Source organism: Python bivittatus, unplaced genomic scaffold (assembly GCF_059951505.1).
Source record: "Python bivittatus isolate LINGU-HERP-01145 unplaced genomic scaffold, Pbiv_v1 ctg000480_np1212, whole genome shotgun sequence".
Taxonomy (NCBI): domain Eukaryota; kingdom Metazoa; phylum Chordata; class Lepidosauria; order Squamata; family Pythonidae; genus Python; species Python bivittatus.
This window is the reverse complement of record NW_028277075.1, coordinates 49,293,342-49,312,160: the sequence shown is the minus strand read 5'-3', so window position 1 is coordinate 49,312,160 and position 18,819 is coordinate 49,293,342. Positions and strand designations below refer to the sequence as shown.

Genomic DNA, 18,819 nt, shown 5'->3' with positions numbered 1-18,819 from the left:
CTTGGCAGTCCCCCTGAGACTGCAGTTTTATCATCAAGGTCTTGGAATCAAAGTTTAGTTTCTAAAGGGAAGCACTGTGTTTCAAACAGCCATTTTCATTAAGTCTTTAATAAATAATCACTATGAAGGAACTGGGAAAAGAGCAGTATGTTATATTTTTAGAAGCACTCTAAAGTACAGAATCATAAAGATATCTTCATTCTGTTTAATAAAATGGGACATGAAATCTTTTGGGTCAGTGAGCACATTTGAAAGTTGTGGGTGGTCTCACAAAATGATTGCATGAAGGAAGCTGTCATTGTGGGCAAGACCAATCACCAAACACCAGTTGCTCCCTGTCATTTTTTTCTTGCCCCCAGAAAGTTTTTGCCTTTATCTTTTGGAAGGGCAAATAGATGGACATATGTCCAAATAAACCACAATCATGGACAAGGTTGTGTTAGATACTACCCTCCTTCCAAGTGGGAGATGTCTGAAGGTGAGGATCCAGACCTTGTTGAGCTATCAAATTCAGAGAGAGTTTAGTGGTCTAAGTTACCTAAACATTAGACTATTAATAAACTCTAGTAAACACTGTATAAATACAGTGTATCAAAATAATATAATGTATTATGTATGTCTTAGAGCAATATAATAAAACATTTTTTAAAAAATATTCAGAGTGGAAAGTGTCACAGTCCAGAGCCCTGCATATCCCACAGATGTGGTTGCTCAGTCCCTGATCCTTAGCCACAATCTCTGAGCACCAAACAGCACTGCTGCCCCTGAACAGAACAAAGACTGGAGTGGAAACAGAGCTCAGGGTTAAAGGGGCAGGCACTTGGAACAGATAGCTGCTTCTGTTTTAACAAGCAAAAGCTGGGTTAGGAAGGGACCAGGGCCAGGGGCCTTGAAAAGTCAGCAGAGGCAGTTTGTTAAGGACAAGATTTGTCTAAGCAACTTCTGCTCTCCATGCCAGCATCATACTGGATAACCTTGGTCTGCTGAACCTTGTGCTTGCCTTTATGGAACTATTTTTCTACAGATCTTAGTCTGACTTTCAGACACAGGTATTTGCAACAAATCAAAATTATATCAAAATGACAGCACACATTCAGGAACATCATGATGCAAATCCCACCCTTATATATTTAGGCCCTGTGGGTGACACAAGTTTCTGTTTTTGCATCAAGAGACACACATTTTGTCATTTGCCTCCCTTCCTCCACAGATGGCCATGCTTACAGACTGGCCAACATTCTTCCTTGTGATCACCATCTATTTGACATGTTCATTATATAACAAGTACTGGATTTCAGAAATATACCACTTTAATTCTTCAAGAATATCAGTGGAGGTTATTGGAACTGAGAGGCTGTAAATATGATACTAAAATTTGGAATTTGCTTTGAAGCATGCCAGTTTCCTTTTATTTCTTTGTTTAATTGCAAATACTTTTAAAAAAGGACAGGTAGGATCAATAATTTCACAGCCCCCAAGATTCCACATTACCTACACTTGTAATAAAAAATTATTAAGTATATATCCTAAGTATGCAATAAGCAGCTTGAGTTGCACGTGTATAATTTGAAGCAAAAACCCGACTTTTGCTTTAGAAAACATAGCCTTCCTATTACCCTTATCATTATTATTGCTTAATAGGATTCTTTTTAGGAGATGTTTTTTTAAAAAAATTTAATTTATAATGCTAGATGCTCTGAAGAGTGTGTATGATAGTTTTCTTCAGCCATTGTTTACTGGAACCACCAAATGTGCTTGCCATATAAGGTTCCATACTTTTGTGTTTGTGGGAGAGCAAGGAAGGCATACATATGTACATATGTAGTGATGTCATGATGAAAACCCCAGCCCTTTTATATTTGCATTGCATTGTTGCAGGTACACATTTTGACATTTTGATGACATCTTGGCTTGCTGCAGATGCCTTGGCTCCAGATAACTTTTTCTTTCTCTGACCTGCATTTGCCTTCAGGTCTTCACTGGAAGCTTCATTTCCTATTTGGCTTCAATGAATAAAAAGTATTCAGGACAACCTCTTACACAAAAATTAAGCCCACTGAGCCAATGCCTTAAATTGTTCTTGCTTAAAAAGAAGGATAGATATCAGTGTGTATATTTCTAATGTAACATACTTTTTAGTATGGTTTTGGAGAATATAAACTACCATACAGAGTCAGCCATTGATTCTAATTCCACGATTTTGGATTATATTTCATACCAGATGCACCTTTCAGAGCTTCACGCACTGCAGTTCAAAAGAAGTTCTCCCTTTTCCCCTAAATTACTTGCAAAAAATGACCAAGGTCTCTACAAGCAGCCCACAACCAAAAGAGTGTGGGCTTATGCAAATGGAAATATACCTGAGCAAGGAGCACATGTTTGGGGAAAAACCATTATAGAGGTAAAGCAGGACAACTTTTCTTTTAAATAAATAAAGGAATCAAATATTGGGGATTACTCCTTTAAACAAAATTTCATATGATAAGATACAGTTTATATATGTACAATCTTATGTATTAATACAAATATTGTGTATGTGCTTATATCTAAGTGTAAGACCTATTTTTCTTTACAGCAACAACCCTATAGGATAGGTCAGGCTGATTAAAAATGACTGGCTCAGAGTCACCCAGAGAGTTTCTGTGGCTGAGGGTGGACCAGAATCTGGGGGTTTCCATTCCTAGTCCAACATATTAACTGCTACATCACATTAGCGAATATGCATCAATTGCTTACGAGATAATCCTATCATGCTCACTGTATCACTCCAAACCATTGTTTTTCCTTTGTTTAAAACAAAGGTTGGAGACATATGGCACTCCATTGGATGCTGAACTACAAATCCTCACAGTTGATCATGCTGGCTAGACACTGAGAGATGTATATTTCATTAATTTATGCAATCATACCATTTCTGTACTGACGGATTACATACTATACTTGAAATTACTCTGTATCAATTTAGATAATCCTCTGTATTTCTTGCACTCCTCACATGTACACAGTAATCTAATTTCCCCTTAAGACAGAAACAAAGTCTAAAAAATCAAACACTTGATCAGCCCTTGATTATACTGTATGGTCAAATTCTCCTAATTAAGGGGAATTAGGAGTAACTAATTAATTTTGATTGTGAAGAATTTCAAGTTAGTTATTCCTTCCAGTATAAATTTCATGGCATGGGATTTTGAAATGAGATGCAGAGGCTTTAATGACTTGCAAACAAGTACTATGTTTGTACTTCTATATCTTCCAAAGCATTTCTTCCACACTGAATCCAAAGCACTGCACAACCCTAAGGTAAATAAACACACATATACCCACTCATAAACATACACATGGATGCATATATTCTCATTTCCTTTTGGTATAATCAAAAGCATAATCTTATGGAAAGCAAAAGATTAAGAAGTAGTAAGCAAAAGAATTTAAAAGAATGAGAAAAGAGAAAGGAAAACTAACCAAGACTAGTTAACACCAACACCATTCATTATATTTCTGCATCCTTCTTTGTGCAGGCAATCCTCTTTTTTCTATCAGGTCTACTATGAAGTCCAAATATAATTCTTGACTATTTGGTTCAAATGTATCTATTTTTGATTTAGTTGTAAGTTATGGCTGGAAAAAACCCCACCTGTTGTGCAAGTAATTACATATAAATGAGCTACAGTGTTGGTGTCTCTGTTTTGGCTGATAGGTTGAAAACTGTATATTCTGACTTGCTATCAAACCAACAGACACTACTGAATATTAATGCCCTTTTAATGTTTCAGCTACTTGACAGTTGTACAACTCATCTAAAAATGCCACAGCCTGCAAAGATACTATATACACCTGATGGACACCAGCTGCAATCATGGGAAGAAATAGAAAGAGACATGATTGTTTGTGTTTCTACAGGACATGCCTTTATGAGCCAAAAAGGTAGTTTACTTAAATTTTAAAAGGATCCTTTGGAATTTCTTAGCAATATTCTACACAATTAAAGTGTATATAGTTTCTAAACATGAAACTGCTTGTAAACTTGGGTTTGCATATCATGTTTATGGGTAGGAATACTGCCCATAATGAGGTTTTCCCTCTCCTTCTGATAAGATTCATGGCTGAATCTTGTTTGGCTTCTGGAAGTTTAAGTGGCAGGTTTCTCAGTAATGCTCAGGTTTACAGGAGACAAACAAATTGAGTTGTAGGACAACCTTAAATTAAAATTAACTGTACTTTTTCATGTTTTAAGAGATAATTAGAGAAATCGGTTTCACTGCTGAAATATAATACTGTTTTTTCAGCCATAAAGCATGAAATAGAAATTAGAGCTCATTATGCAAGAATTCGGAAGCAGCAAGGTCCAGAATCTACCAACGTTATTGTCTCACCGTCAGCAAAAGTTATAGACAAGGTTGTATCATAATATACTGTATAATAGTAATAATATTGCATGCTATATCATTGGTTGTAAATTATTTCTTCCTGCTGTTCTAGTGTTGTAAAGTTTAATTTTGTTAGATGGCTCCTGTTAGGGCCCAGAATCAATGGCCATCGTTATGACAAGTAAACTTTCAGTAAGAGCATTTCAGATTCAAATGTTACCTAACTTAATTCAGCATAAAATTGATTCAACCAAGGAATGTTGGTTGGCAGGGCCTCAAAGAAGAGCCTTTTCTGCCATGGTAGCCACCCTCTGGAACATCATCTCTCCTGAGATGATGTTGGCCCCCACCCTGCTGGCCTTCTGTAAGGCTTTGAAGACCTGGTTCTGTGCCTGAGCCTGGGCCCCCAGTGTGGAGCCTGTTCCTTGGCTGTGCTGAGGGCTTTTTATGATTCTACAGCAGCTGTGTATTTTATTTCTTGTTTTATTTTAGTTTTTATATATTTTCATTTATTTTAATGATGTGAGCTGCCCAGAGTCACGTACTTGATATGGACAGCCATAGCAATTGAATTAATAAATAAATAAAATGAATTTCCTTAAATTATTTTTATAATTTCTTCAGTAATATGTAACACACTAAATTACTATATGAAGGGATATGAGCTAGTGCCATTTCTGGATCTAGGCTTATTGCAAGCTGATTACCCATGGAAGGTGCTTTAAAAATAAATGGAGGTATAAGAACCAGCATCAGAGCACATTTTACTTTATGTTCTACAGTTTTATTGGAATTGATTATTTAATCCAGAACTTTTTCAACCAAAGGCAATATTTAGTTAGTTATGGACAATGCCCCACTAAAATAGTTTGGGTAGCTGTACACTGTGTACCATATACGTCTACATAAACACCAAATGTACTTTCCACCTCAATCATGTGCTGGTTATATATGCTGACTATTTCCACATTTCTCACTGTCCATATGCTACTGCAACTGTTTTGTTGAACCAAGAGACCAGTTAGATTAAATGCCTGCCTATATTGCGTGCATAAATTTAGAAGCAGGGAGAGCTTAGTTATATTGAATATCCCATTAATTCTCCTGCTTGTCTCCTGTTGTAGAAAGCCCTAAAAGAAGCATAGCTTAGAACAGTTGCTGCAGGCAGCTCTGTAATGACCTGATTAAAGATTCCCATTATGTGTTTGGGGTGAAAGGGAAATCTCAGTAGGAGTCATTCAGCAGTAAGGACTCAGTTTCTAGAACACCTTTAAAACATACATACATACATACATACATACATACATACATACATACATATATGATGAGGGCAGGAGAGAGCAGTTTCATCAGCTTATTTAGCTTGATTCTTATTTTGCTTGATTCTTATTTTAAAACAAAACTGATTATAAAGATAGAAACTCTTTGGACACAAAGATAAATCTTATTTATTTACTAAAACTGTATTTAATTCATAACAACAATATTAGTACCGTGAGGGTAACGGAAAAAATATTAGCAGATCTTTATTCACTTCCTTCTTTGCAGTTAACTTTTACCCAGAAGCTAAATAATATTTTGCCATAACTGTACAGCGTATAAAATATACCTGAACCTCAATCTACAGTATCCTTCCTTGTAAGACATGTTAAACTTGCTTTTCCATAGGCTGAATAATTTATCAATAGCATAATTTAAATAGATAGATAAGGGCCAATTCAACTGTTTTTGCAACTCTGCGAGTCATGGATAAATATGTTCTATGATATGATAACAGATGTGAATGATGATTGATTCACAGAACCATTTTATATTCAATTTTTTATATGCTCTGATAAATGTTGGTAAAACAGATCACTAACTCTTGGAAAAATATTGTAAGGGCAAATGAACCATGAGTTTAATATTAAAGATTTGGGATAGTTACATCACTCCTATATATTCTCCTAACAAATTTGTTCAGTTCAGAGATTGTTTTGGAGTTCAAAATTGGAGCCTATTAAACTCAGTGAGATTTAGTTCTGAGTAGACATACTAGGGTTGCATTGCTGCTTAATGTTCAGATTAGTGCTGTCAAATACATTATTTTTACCTATGCCCACCATTAAAAAAAACCCTCTGTGTTTATAATCTTCAGTGATCATAGTATATATAGATGTTGTTTTGTGTGTGTGTGTGCCTTTGAGTCAGTGTTGACTCCTGGTGACTGCATGGACCAGTCCCTGCCATTTCCTTGGCAACATTTCAGAAGCAGTTTGCCATTGCCTCCTTCCTAGGGCTGAGAGAGAGTGCCCAAGGTCACCCAGCTGGCTTCGTGCCTAAGGCAAGACTAGAACTCACAGTCTCCTGGTTTCTCATATCTGAATATTTCAAAGGGGGGGGGGAGGGTTCCTTAAACATTTTTATGATCCATAATTGAAATGCTGATTTAATAACCTGAGAGAGTTTCCTTCTAAAATACTCATATATGAAAGAAAAATAATCCACTTTGTGGCTTTTCTGTATCCTTATCTTCTGCACTTCTAGGCATCTCTTTGTAGAAAGTGATTGGTAAAAACCTTAAGGTCTCTTCTCACCATTGTTTTAAAATTCTAGCTGAAATCTTGGACATATTTAATTCCTCTGCCCATTTGAAATATTCTGTCCCTGTCTAGGAACCCTAGGAATTAAGCTGTTATGTAAAAATTACTAATAAAACAGATGAAAAGGGAATGGGTATATACTTTAGAACTGAGACCCATATCTCTACCTGTCAGCTTCACATGCCTCTCCTTGTCTAGGGAAGGAAATGCCAGGGAAGGAGTGGACAACAACAAATACTTTTAAAATTGTCTTTTTAAAACAATTAGAAAATTTAGAATGTCAAACTTCCTCCATTATTTAAACAGTCCAAGATGGCTTGGATTCTTTTATACCTATTTCCCTTATGCCTATGTAACAGGTCAAATTCTGGGCTGTTGGATTTTATGGCTTATGCTTCTTATCACAGTATAAGAAACATAGATATCCTGTGCTCAGGAGAAACTGTGATATAGCCAGTATTAAAAAGTGAAGTTTCCTACCGTTGCTACCTTGAATGTACGCAATTTATGATGCATTTATGATTGTAGCTATCAGATATAAACTGTGGTTTATAAAATGGTTTGAGAACATCAAGGATTCTTTTTTTAAAAAAAAACTTATTTATTGTACTTTGTAAGTTACATTAAGGACTTTTTTTTTCCAGAAAAAAGGGCAAACTCTTTGAAATAAATAACTAAATAATATAACAAAATGCAGTTTCCCCATAAACCTTTTAAACATCTTTCCCATATAAATTTGATTGAGATACATTTTCCCCAAGAATTTTGTTAGGAAAAAAATAAGGAAAAAATGTATAGTAACAAAATAAGGAAAAAATGTTTAGGTAAGAAAATGATGACTATATGAAGAAATTCAAGAAATGCAATAATATTAATTATTTCTACATATTTTTATACACAGTTCAGCATGAATAGCTCGCTCTTGGCTCTTACTTGCAGAACTCATGAACATGCCACTGACTAGGTAAGTATTTTCCTGAAGGAAAAAAAAAAGAGAAAGAAACTTAGTCTTTCCAGCTCACTTCAGCAAAGAATAACCACAAGCAGAGCACTCCTACAGGGGAGAGAAAATCCACTGAGCATGAGTATCTATTTTCCGTCTCACAGAACATAAAATAGTGGTGTTCACTGACCACATAATTCCATAATTATGAGAAAAAAAGTCTATAATTTTTGTTGAATGTAATTTAATTTTAAGTGAATGTTTCTAGGACAGAAATAGTTTTTTGCCTACTACATCCTTTGATTTGTTCTGCAGCTGATCAGATTTATCATATGGGTTTTAACTACATATTTCTTTGATACAATGTACAGAATCAAGATGTCATTAAACCCTCTTCCTCCCTAGCAATTTATGGTGTTTTCTAGCATCATACAGCAACTTAAAGCCTGTCGTCATTACTGTTGTATTGGCACAACAAATGGTTGGACAAAACTAGAAGATGCTATTAATCACTAGCAAGGAAATAACTTTAAATTAATCAACTACAAATGATATAGAAATGGGATGGTAGTGTCAGGTACTCTGTCAAATATTGTCTGTCAATAAGTTAACAAATAAACACTGTTGAATGCCAACAGCAGCTACATATTATTTACCTCCAGTACTTGTTGCCTGTCAGACCACCAGTACATGTTACCTGTCAGATGCTTTCAAATGCTTCATTAGAATATCTAATGATGTTGTATTTCATTAGAACATCTGTCCAATCAGACCAAAAAAATCATTTAATCTAGAAGCTTGTCTGCATTAATGGCTTCCAGGTGTTCCAGGAAATGAAGAAGCAGGGAAGGAAGACAAATGCTTTCTCTATTTGTCTTCAATTTGTATTCAAAAGCATATGCTTCTGAAGATTGAGTCTCTTTACATATCAAGACTAATCATTATTGATAAGTTTTTTTATGAATGTGCCTAATCCATTTTTAAAGCTAAGATACGTCTTCTGAGAAATAAATTCCATTCAGTTCAGTGAAGCATGCTCCCATGGAAGTGAATAGGATTGCAGCTGAAGTGAATATATGTTTATTACATTCATCTGCAAGCCACTAATATACCAACCTTGATGTGAAATTTCAAATAGTGAATTCAGATATTAATGTAAAATACATATATGGAACATACATAATTTCTTCTCATGCAGAAGATATTTGGATATTATTTTACTTCAGAAGTTGTAGGTAGGAATTTTGAAAAGGTATTTGGAAACAAATATGTTTCAGGTCTGCCTTCTTTGTTGCAGTTTCCTACCATGATAATCCCAAGATCTATATTATCTGTAAAATGGAAGGGAAGCAAGAATGTCTCCAGTTGAGCTGTGTCCCGATTACAATGAGCCTTCATTAATGTGCTAACTGTGCAACATTTCAAATGTCTAGCAACGTTATATCCAAAAATTTAAGAATACTGTATATATTGGATTGGTATCCATTTTGGAACTAAATGCAATAAATTTACTACTAAGGATAAGGAACAAGAAGTCAGTGTTGTAGTGGTTAATCCACTGGTTTTAATTGCTCATTCTTCATTCTGTGATGTTATCATATATCTTGAAAGGGTTATGCACAGTAGGTATCTTCAGTAATATGTCAATGAAGGCATGCATATGTGTGCACATGTATCATGGTATGTAATGCATGGCTAATAAGAGTGTTTTAATTAGAATGTTTTGGTCTGCTCCATAGATCAGCATTTTTCTACTTCTTCCTGCTTTGAACTCTTGTTTTTCATTAAGCTTAAACCTAATAAATTCATACTTTTCTCCACATATACAGCAGTTGTGACATGCGTTTGGTTTTACCTTTCTTGCACTAGACATCTTCAGGAACTTTTAAAACAATAAACACAACAGAAACAATTGAAAACATTAGGTCTCTAAAATATTATTACAACATTTATTTTGCCTTTGTAAAGCAGAAAACATTTACCAACATTCTACTTTTTGAATTCCTAAATATTGAAAAAAGTTTCCAAGCAGTCACTGTTTTCATTCTTCTTACGAATGTTGTTTTGAGGAAGGTTCATCTGCTTGAGAGAAAACTCCCCATTGAAAATAAATTCCAATTGTCTCAATGCATTCTAAACATAGGATGACATTACTCTGCCAGATTACCACTAAGTCTCTTTAGGCATTCTTAAAGTCTGGAAGTTCTCCCAATGAAGAGGGAGAACGCAGAAGAAATATGTTAACTCCATTCCCTTCTATCGCTCTGTGAAGTCTATCCCTGGAACTTCTCTGCATGACTTAAAATTTTGATTTCCAGGATTTTGTGTGCAAACAAAGAGTTTCCACAAATAGATGAGGCTCTCTTCTATAGACAGTTATCCTCTGGTGGGAAGGGCAAAAAGTTAACATAAAGTTCCACTTTTCCCTTTATATATAGAATGTATATGCATTAGGATCCTTGGAGGAGCAAGAACAACATATTTTGGTGGTTTGGATATAATATGTTGCTTCTGATCATGCTTTGTACTTTGATTTGGCTAGGATATGTTTAGAGGATCAGCTAATTATCAAAACTTAAAGTCAAGCACTTATAACAGAGTCAGTAAACATCTCAAAGTTCATTCATTGAACAAAGAATCTGGATCTAAAAGCATAGTCCAAGCTCAATCCTTGAGTCAGAAACCAAGATATCGTAAGAAAAAAAGGAAAACAGCAAGCAAAAGTTCAGTTCCATAAGCAGAGCCTAAATTTTTTCCAAGAGTCAGAAGTGGAGAACCAGCAGCAAGGTGATTAGGAATTAGGAACCAGACATCATTTCTGACACTGACTTCACAGAACCTCCAGAACTCCATCCATGTTTCAGTGGGTATATTTTATTTATTTATGTATTTATGTATTTATTTATTTATTTAATAGGCTTGTCCCCGCCCATCTCCCCACAACAGGGGACTCTGGGCAGCTTACAACAAACTAAAATCAGAAATACAATTAAAAGTTATAAAAACCAGACATTACAAAGATAAAAAGGCTAAAAAATCCAAGAGGCCGATAGGGGCCACACCAGGCCGCTAAGGGGCCATTTCTGATATCCTCCCTCCCCGCCCCAGGCCAGATGGCAGAGCCAGGTCTTCAAATCCCTCCGAAAGGCCTGGAGTGAGGGGGCCTGTCTCACCTCCGGGGGCAAGATGTTCCAAAGGGTGGGGGGTACAGCAGAGAAGGCCCGCCTTCTGGACCCCGCTAATCGAAGTTCTTTTACCGTGGGGATCCGGAGCATGCCCTCTCTGTGAGATCGGGTGGGACGGGTTGAAATCGTGGGGGCGAGGCGGTCCTTCAGGTAATACTAATCTTGTTAACAGAAAACATTCTCATACGTACAGCTTTGTGGTTTTGCCAGTGCTTACTATGGAAGAGATCTGTTAGTCCAATGTACACTGTCTTGCTGGCCTGAACTCACAAACCCTAGGACTGACTCAAGTTGTATGGTGTTTTGGCCTCTATATCAAACTCAGGCCTAGAATACTCTGTCTTGTTGTAAATCGTCCCTGTACTCCACTTCTGCCTCAAGTGGAAACTTAATTTGTGAAATTTCTATTGGTTTGCCTAACTGAACCTGTCCTCTGATAAGTTCTCCAGGAGGGGGCATCCTGATTTACAAGGCAAGAATAAGCATAGTTTATCAATTTGGAAGAAATAGTAAATCATGCTTTGCTTCACATCACAGAATTACTGAATGCAAGAGGAAGGAAAACAGAAGGGTATGTATGAGCCTGAGAGTCCTTAGTTAGTCTTTATTCACATAATATCAGCCATGATCTTGCATTCTTTCTGGCCACTGAATCCTGTGGGAAGGGCTTGTCTCAAGTACAATACAGGGTGCTGAATGGGTGCTGAATGAATGTGGGTTGAATACAAAAGTGAGTGACCAGTATTAAATAAATACACTGAGATGATTTGGTTATACAAAGAGGATGAATAAGGATCAAATAACAAATCAAATACTGTATATGAAAGCAAAGGGAAGGGTTTTGAGAAAAAAGAAAAGTCCAAGAAAGCCATGATTGGAAAGTTGTTGTGTTCAGTCATTAAGTCGTGTCCGACTCTTCGTGACCCCATGAACCATATCGTGCCAGGCCTTCCTGTCCTTTACTGCCTCCCTGAGTTTTCTCAGTTTCATGCTCATTGCTTCAGTGATGCTATCTAACCATCTCACCTCTGCCGTCCTCTTCTTTTGCCTTCAATATTTCCCAGCATCAGGGTCTTTTCCAAAGAGTCCTCTCTTCGCATTAGGTGACCAACGTATCTGAGCTTGAGCTTCATTATCAATCCTTCCAATGAGCAGCCAGGGTTGATTTCCTTTAAGATTGACTGGTTTGACCTCCTAGCAGTTCAAGGGACTCATAAGAGTCTTCTCCAGCACCACAGTTCAAAGGTATCAATTCTTTGGCGCTCAGCCTTCTTTATGGTCCAGCTCTCACAGCCATACATTACTACTGGAAAAATCATAGCTTTAATTATGCGGATCTTTGTCAACAAGGTGATGTCTCTGCTTTTTAATATGCTGTCTAGGTTTGCCATAGCTTTCCTCCCAAGGAACAGGTGTCTTTTAATTTCATGGCTGTAGTCTCCATCTGCAGTGATCTTGGAGCCCAAATAAATGAAGTCTGTTACTGCTTCCATTTCTACCCCTTCTATTTGCCAGGAATTAATGGGTCCAGATGCCATGATTTTAGTTTTTATAATATTGAATTTCAAGCCAGCTTTTGCACTCTCCTCTTTCACCCTCATCAAGAGGCTCTTTAGTCTTCTTCACTTTCTGCCATTAGGGTGGTATCGTCTGCATATCTGAGGTTGTTGATGTTTCTCCCTACAATCTTAATTCCAGCATGATTGGAAAGAGTTGACAATAATTCTCAAAAAGAAAGAGGTGAGAAGTTGAAAGACAGAAGGCAATACTTTATATCAATTGTCTATGGACTGTGAAAGTGTGGACAGTTTGCAAGGACAGAAAAGTATGGCGAAGTCTAGAGGATGGTATTGCAATATTAACTGTGGAAACAGACCCATGAGAGTTCCAAATTAAGCTCTTTCTTGGTCAGCAAAATGAAGTGGTTACTGAAACAGCACAAAAATAGGTACATTTTTATTTAATATTATTGACTATAGACTCTTATGTCTATGGACTTTCTCAGAAGAAAATTAGACAAGCACCTCCAAATAGTCCATTTCAGTTATGTTTATATCCCTTTTGCCATGCTGGAATAACGACAATGTTCAACAGGGATAAATAATAATAATATCATCCAGATGGGTTTATCTAAAACATTCCAAAGTCATGTTATAATTTACACTATCTCTGCCTTTTTCTTTGTCATGTCTTTGTAATGTAGTAGGCCAAAGGTAGATAAGCTATGGTTCTGCTTTTGTTCAGGGCTGTACAGCAAGCTGCCAGTGCTTTGCTGGGAGTCTGGTATATACTGTAATTGTTTGCATGCTTAATAATTTTATGTTGTATCTTCAAAGTGATTTGGTTGATTTAAGTAAGCCAGGTTTTGGCCACATCAACTGTAAAGTCCATCCATTTTGATGCTGGTCATCCTCTTCTCTTTTCTTCCATATTTCCCAGCATTATAAGCTTCTTAAGAGAGTTAGTTCTTTGGATAATGTGTCCGAAATATAATAATTTGAGCCTGGTCATTTGTATTGTGAGAACTATGGATTGATTTTTTTTTTTTTTTTTGCTGTCCTTGATATTCTCAGGAGTCTTCCCCAACACCAAAGTTCAAAGGCATCAATACTTTTTCCATGCTGCTTCGTCAAATCTAATTTTCACTTCCATACTGTCACAGGGAAAACCATTGTCTGCACAATTCTGACACATAATGGCGTCTGAATACAGGTAGTCTTCACTTACCAACCACAGTTGGAACCGGAAACTTCATCACTGAGCAACGCAGTTGTAAAGTGAAATATCATGTGACCGCACTGACTTATGATGTCAGTTCCAGCTGCAGTCATTAAGTGAATTGCCCACAGTCATTAAGCACGTCATGTCATGTGACTGTGACTTGTGACTTCCTGCTGCCTTCTCCACTGAGTTTGACAGAAGTCAGCTGTGAAAGTCACAAATAGCAATCATGTTATCAGAGGATGCTGTGACCATCATAAATGTGTGCCAATTGCCAAGTGCCTGAATTGCAATCATGTGACTGCAGAGTTGCTGCAATGGCTTCAAGGATTGGTCATAAATCTAATTTTTCAGTGCCTTTGTGACTTCAAACAGTTGCTGAATGAATGGTTGGTAAGTGAGGACTACCTATATCTTTTCCAAGACCTTCATTGCTACTCTACCAAATCCTAGTTTGCAGTGTATTTCTTGAAGGCTAGTTCCTTTACTGTTGACAATTGATCCTAAATTGGCTTTCTTTTTAAAATAAATAATGACATGGTGTAATATGTCATGTGTTGTTGTTCATCTGAGGTTGCATTTACCTACTTTTGAGAACTGCTAAGGACCAGATGATTTTTATTATGTCCTGATACGTAAAACCATAAAACAAAGAGGGTGTACTTTCTCTTTCACACGACTGTATATCTATATGTACAGAGAAAAAATGGGTCATACCATTAAACCTTGTTGTTTCTTCCAGAGTTACACTACACCTATATATTTCTACAGAAAATATATGACCCATGAATTAATTGTTCCCTTTGATTTCCTGGAGTTTTTAGTCATTTATCAGATGCTTTCTCTGGAGATATTCAATCTCACTCTTTTCCAACCTCACTTCTGCCCCCAGGTTCCCCTTGAGTTCTGTCTTTTGTTTCAAAAAGGACTCAAATTTTCTATCTCCAGTTGAGGGAGGGACTGGAATAATCTGACTCTGTATGTGACCAAGAACCATACTTCACTCATGGATGTGAACTCTAGGTCTGACCTATTTGGCATGTGAGTTACCTGGATATGAAGGGATGACACTTCATCTGTATTTTGTTTTTACTTTGCTAAGATTACTTTTATTTATTTTGCTGATGTCCATTATTAATATGCACATGTATGTGCAAAGACAGGGTGGTTATGTTTGCACTAAATTGTCACCAAACCCATTTCAGCCATAAATGTTCTTGGGTGCTGTTTTACCTCAGCAGCATGGCTGCAAACCAGATATCTATTGTTTATTTTCCATTGATTGTATCGTGCAAAATCAACCTGATGATTATGTTTGTTCAGATTTAGCCAGAGAGAAAAACCTATAAACAAATTTCTTACAAACCATGGTTTATTCCAAGTGAAAATAATCATGCCTGTTTTGTGATACACTGCTTCTGGAAATGGAACCACAGCAAGATGGTTTCTAACCACTTGAGGGAATTCATGGTTCAATCGGGGTGGCAAGTGGCTGGATCGTGCTCCTATGGTCAGTCGCTGGTCACTGACTGATTGAACTATGGAACATTCACAAATATTTTAATTCTTCAGAATGAGTTTTGAGGAACAGAAATATGACCAACTGTGCAACTAGCATGAAGAACTGAGATAGAATAAACTTTACAAAGAGTCATTGGAAGAATAACGTAGATTCAGTAGGATGAAGAACCTGCCAAGACTGAAGGATTTGGGTGAGTTAACCAAGAATTAAACCTTGAGTCATCTAGGTAAGTGGATGAAGAAGGAAGGTTCCTGACCCTAAGGAAAGAAAGAAAGTACGATGAGTGAACAAAAGCCTCATGGGACAGAAGGGTACATTCTTATATTTTTCTATATGCAAAAATGCAACAATTAGATAAAATTGAAACTACTTGTGTAAATGAATTTACTACTGTTGTAAAACCCACATAACCATTATTTCCATCCATTCTTGCCACAGGGCAAGTCCTATATATATTTGGGGAAGTCTGCTACAGTTAAACCTACACTGAGCTTTACTCATGCAGACTGTGGGAGCTGACACGAACCTGTAAATGTTATTTATTAATGGCCTCCATTAAAAACAGAAAAAGCCTGAGCTAAATTGTTCAAATGGCTGCTCTGTTTTAAAGCTGAAATAAATTTAATTCCGGTTGCTGCACATAAAATGAAATAGGTCACTACCTTCCCTTCAGAAAGCTTTCCCCTCCAGCTCTTCCTTTCATAGCAATTTGCAACGTCTGAGTATATAAAATTCTACACCTTTCCATTTGGGATTTTAATTATTTTGAAGTAAAAGTGGAAATAAACTGAAATGTGCTTACGTGTTGCTGAGCTTCAGCAAAATGCCTTTGACTTGGAACTGAAGTGGGACACTTGCACCAAGTCCCAACATGTAAAATGACATTTCTTTTCTCTGCAAGGCTGAGTGACCCACTTATTTCTGTCCCACACTCCTGCTGAGAGATTTAATATTGAATGGAGATAGAAACATACTCAGGCTCCATTCAAAGATTTCCCTTCCCTCCGCTCTTAGAAGATGTCGTCCTTGTTAAATGTTGCACAATTATGCTACTTGGGTGAAGTTTTGCTTGAAATACCAAAATGCATTTTCTCCCCTGACATAAGGATGTTTAAAAAAAAAAAAAAGCCTGCAGAAGAATTTATTTAATGGCTGCCTGGGCTCCAGTGCAGCGTAACAGCTGGGTTCCTGCAGTCTTAAATGGCTATAAGGATTATTGTTGGCTTTGCAGAATATAATCCTGCTCAGAGAAAGATTAGGAAGGCTGCATCCTTTTTCTTTTGGATGTCTCTTTCAACATGCCCGGCTTGGCACAGCTCCATTGCCATTAATAGCGGATGTGTTTTCAGTTCATGGTTTCTACGGTTACGGTATGTTTACCCAACTCTAGGCACTCTTCATGGCGGAAGGCATTTGTCTCAAACTAAAGGAGATGTGATACAGTCCTCAACCCACTGTCCAATACCAATCAAGTAAACACAGTCACAGGGAGTATTCTTCCAATGCAAGGAAAGATCAAGATATTTCTCAGCATATATGTAAAAAGGCCTCTCACACTCTTTATGCCACATGTGAAAACTGTTAGGAGCATTCAAAATGTTTTTAAAAAGGACAGCTACAGCATACAAATGAAATGCATTTTGCAGCTGCATCACCCTTTTAAAGGAACATAATGCAATATTCACTGCAGTGAGAAAGTCAATCCTAGGGGATGGAAAAGAGACATCGGTATTGTGTGTTTTGCAAGACCCTCTGGAAATAAATATTGAAACTGTGATTTCAATCCAGATCTACTAGCTCCCACACCATATCTAAATAGGAATGTATTATTTACTAAAGCTGCATTAACTCTAGGAAATTATTACCAGGAAAATAACGATGTTCAACATGACAGACACTGTGCTTAAGATTTTTTCTTTGTCCAAGTATAGAAGACAGTTGAGTTCATATTCAGCATACAAGTGTAGGGGTCCACAAGGGTGATGGGAGGGAGCATGGTGGAGTGATGAAATGAGTATTCCAACATTATGATGCAAACTCCGCTTCTTACAAATTGGCATACAACATCACAATAGAAGTAGAAAAAGGCCCAATTTACATGATGCAAATCTCATTATTTTGGTGTCATTGTGGTTAGGAACAAACACCCATGTTTATTCATTCCATTAATCTAAGGATAAAGACTGAAGTAGGACTACCAGAACTGAACTGTAAAACAATGAATAACCAATTTAAAGAGTTCAGTATCTCTTTGCTGTAATCTAGTGATCATGTAGATTTTTGCAGTCCAGATCTGCTAGTTCTAATTTAAGAACATGCTTAGTTCCACTGTAGAAATCAATGAAGCTTAAAAGTGTTGGAAATAACTCTGCTATAGTTATAAAGAGTGCTTGTCTTTTTACTACTATATAAACCTCTACTTTGCTCATAATATGAAGGCTGCAGTCTTCTCTGTCTTGTGGTTTTCTGATTTCTAACCTAACCTTGTGATTCATTTTACAACCTTCTTCCCCTCCAAGTTATTTCCACTTAAGCTCTCCAAAAGGATTAAATCAGGTGGGAAATGTCTAAAGCAAATGCACAAAAATGGTGCAACAGCTACAGCAAAGCAATCCAGTTATCTCATTAATTCTCATTTAGTGATACAAGAATAACCATCTTTGACTTAATAATGCAGCTACTTATATCCATAGTAGATGATCTGTCTTCAAGTCAACTTAATCTTAGCTAGTGAGACATTAAGAGTCCACAATACAAAACCTTTCTATATTGTTCAGCATCATTTAGATCCTATTGCTATTATTCTTAAGCCATTATAGGACCACAAGTTCAGTATGAATACTTCATTTGCCTAATCATGAAATACTTTATGACCTCCCTAAATGCACTACTAGGCAAACAGAGCCCATGTTCCATAGGAAACAGAGGTTATCTTGGTCAGTCAAAAGGCAGGTTGAGGACTTCTTAGTTATCTTGAGGGAGAGAAAGCCAGGTTTTAAATGTAATAAATAACTACATACTTTCTCTGGCCTCCTCCTGCTGGGTAATGCCACTCGGTCTGCTTTGCAGCCTTTCTTAGATTTGGATCTGCTGGTAACCCAGAGACGACTGGGGTATTTTCACAATTGAATTCTTTTCAGTATATAAGAAAGCACATATTTCCCAGCAGGTGGATGCTGCACTAAAGCCAGCTCTAAGGCAGAGTTTTATGAACTGAGAGGAGGAATAACTTAAACTTCACTGGAAGTTCCTTTTTTTCTGAGGTAAACCTCCTGATACAACTCCATCTATGTAGCTGAGAAGTTCTTCGCCTTTCTACCAAATACTATTTCCTTCAAAAAATTCTGGCAGAAATAAAAAGGAAGTTATTTTAGATTGGCTTTTCCAAAGCCACAAATATAAAACTGAACAAACCTTGTGCTAGTCCTGAAGCAAAAGGGGTAGCTGTGTAATCATGCAGTCTTATATTGGGGGGGGGGGGCAGGTTTTAAAGAGAAAT

General features: G+C 36.8%; 1 protein-coding gene across 1 annotated transcript in view; it reads left to right on the top strand.

Moving 5' to 3' along the window:
* Positions 1-7,913, top strand: part of DCDC1 (doublecortin domain containing 1) — a 318,605-nt gene extending 310,692 nt beyond the window's left edge. Inside the window, exons 36-39 of the mRNA XM_088145090.1 lie at positions 2,222-2,401; positions 3,774-3,924; positions 4,287-4,396; positions 7,851-7,913. Coding sequence (XP_088001216.1) covers positions 2,222-2,401; positions 3,774-3,924; positions 4,287-4,396; positions 7,851-7,913 — 504 coding nt within the window. The remainder of the gene's footprint in view (positions 1-2,221; positions 2,402-3,773; positions 3,925-4,286; positions 4,397-7,850) is intronic.
* Positions 7,914-18,819: the final 10,906 nt, after the last annotated feature.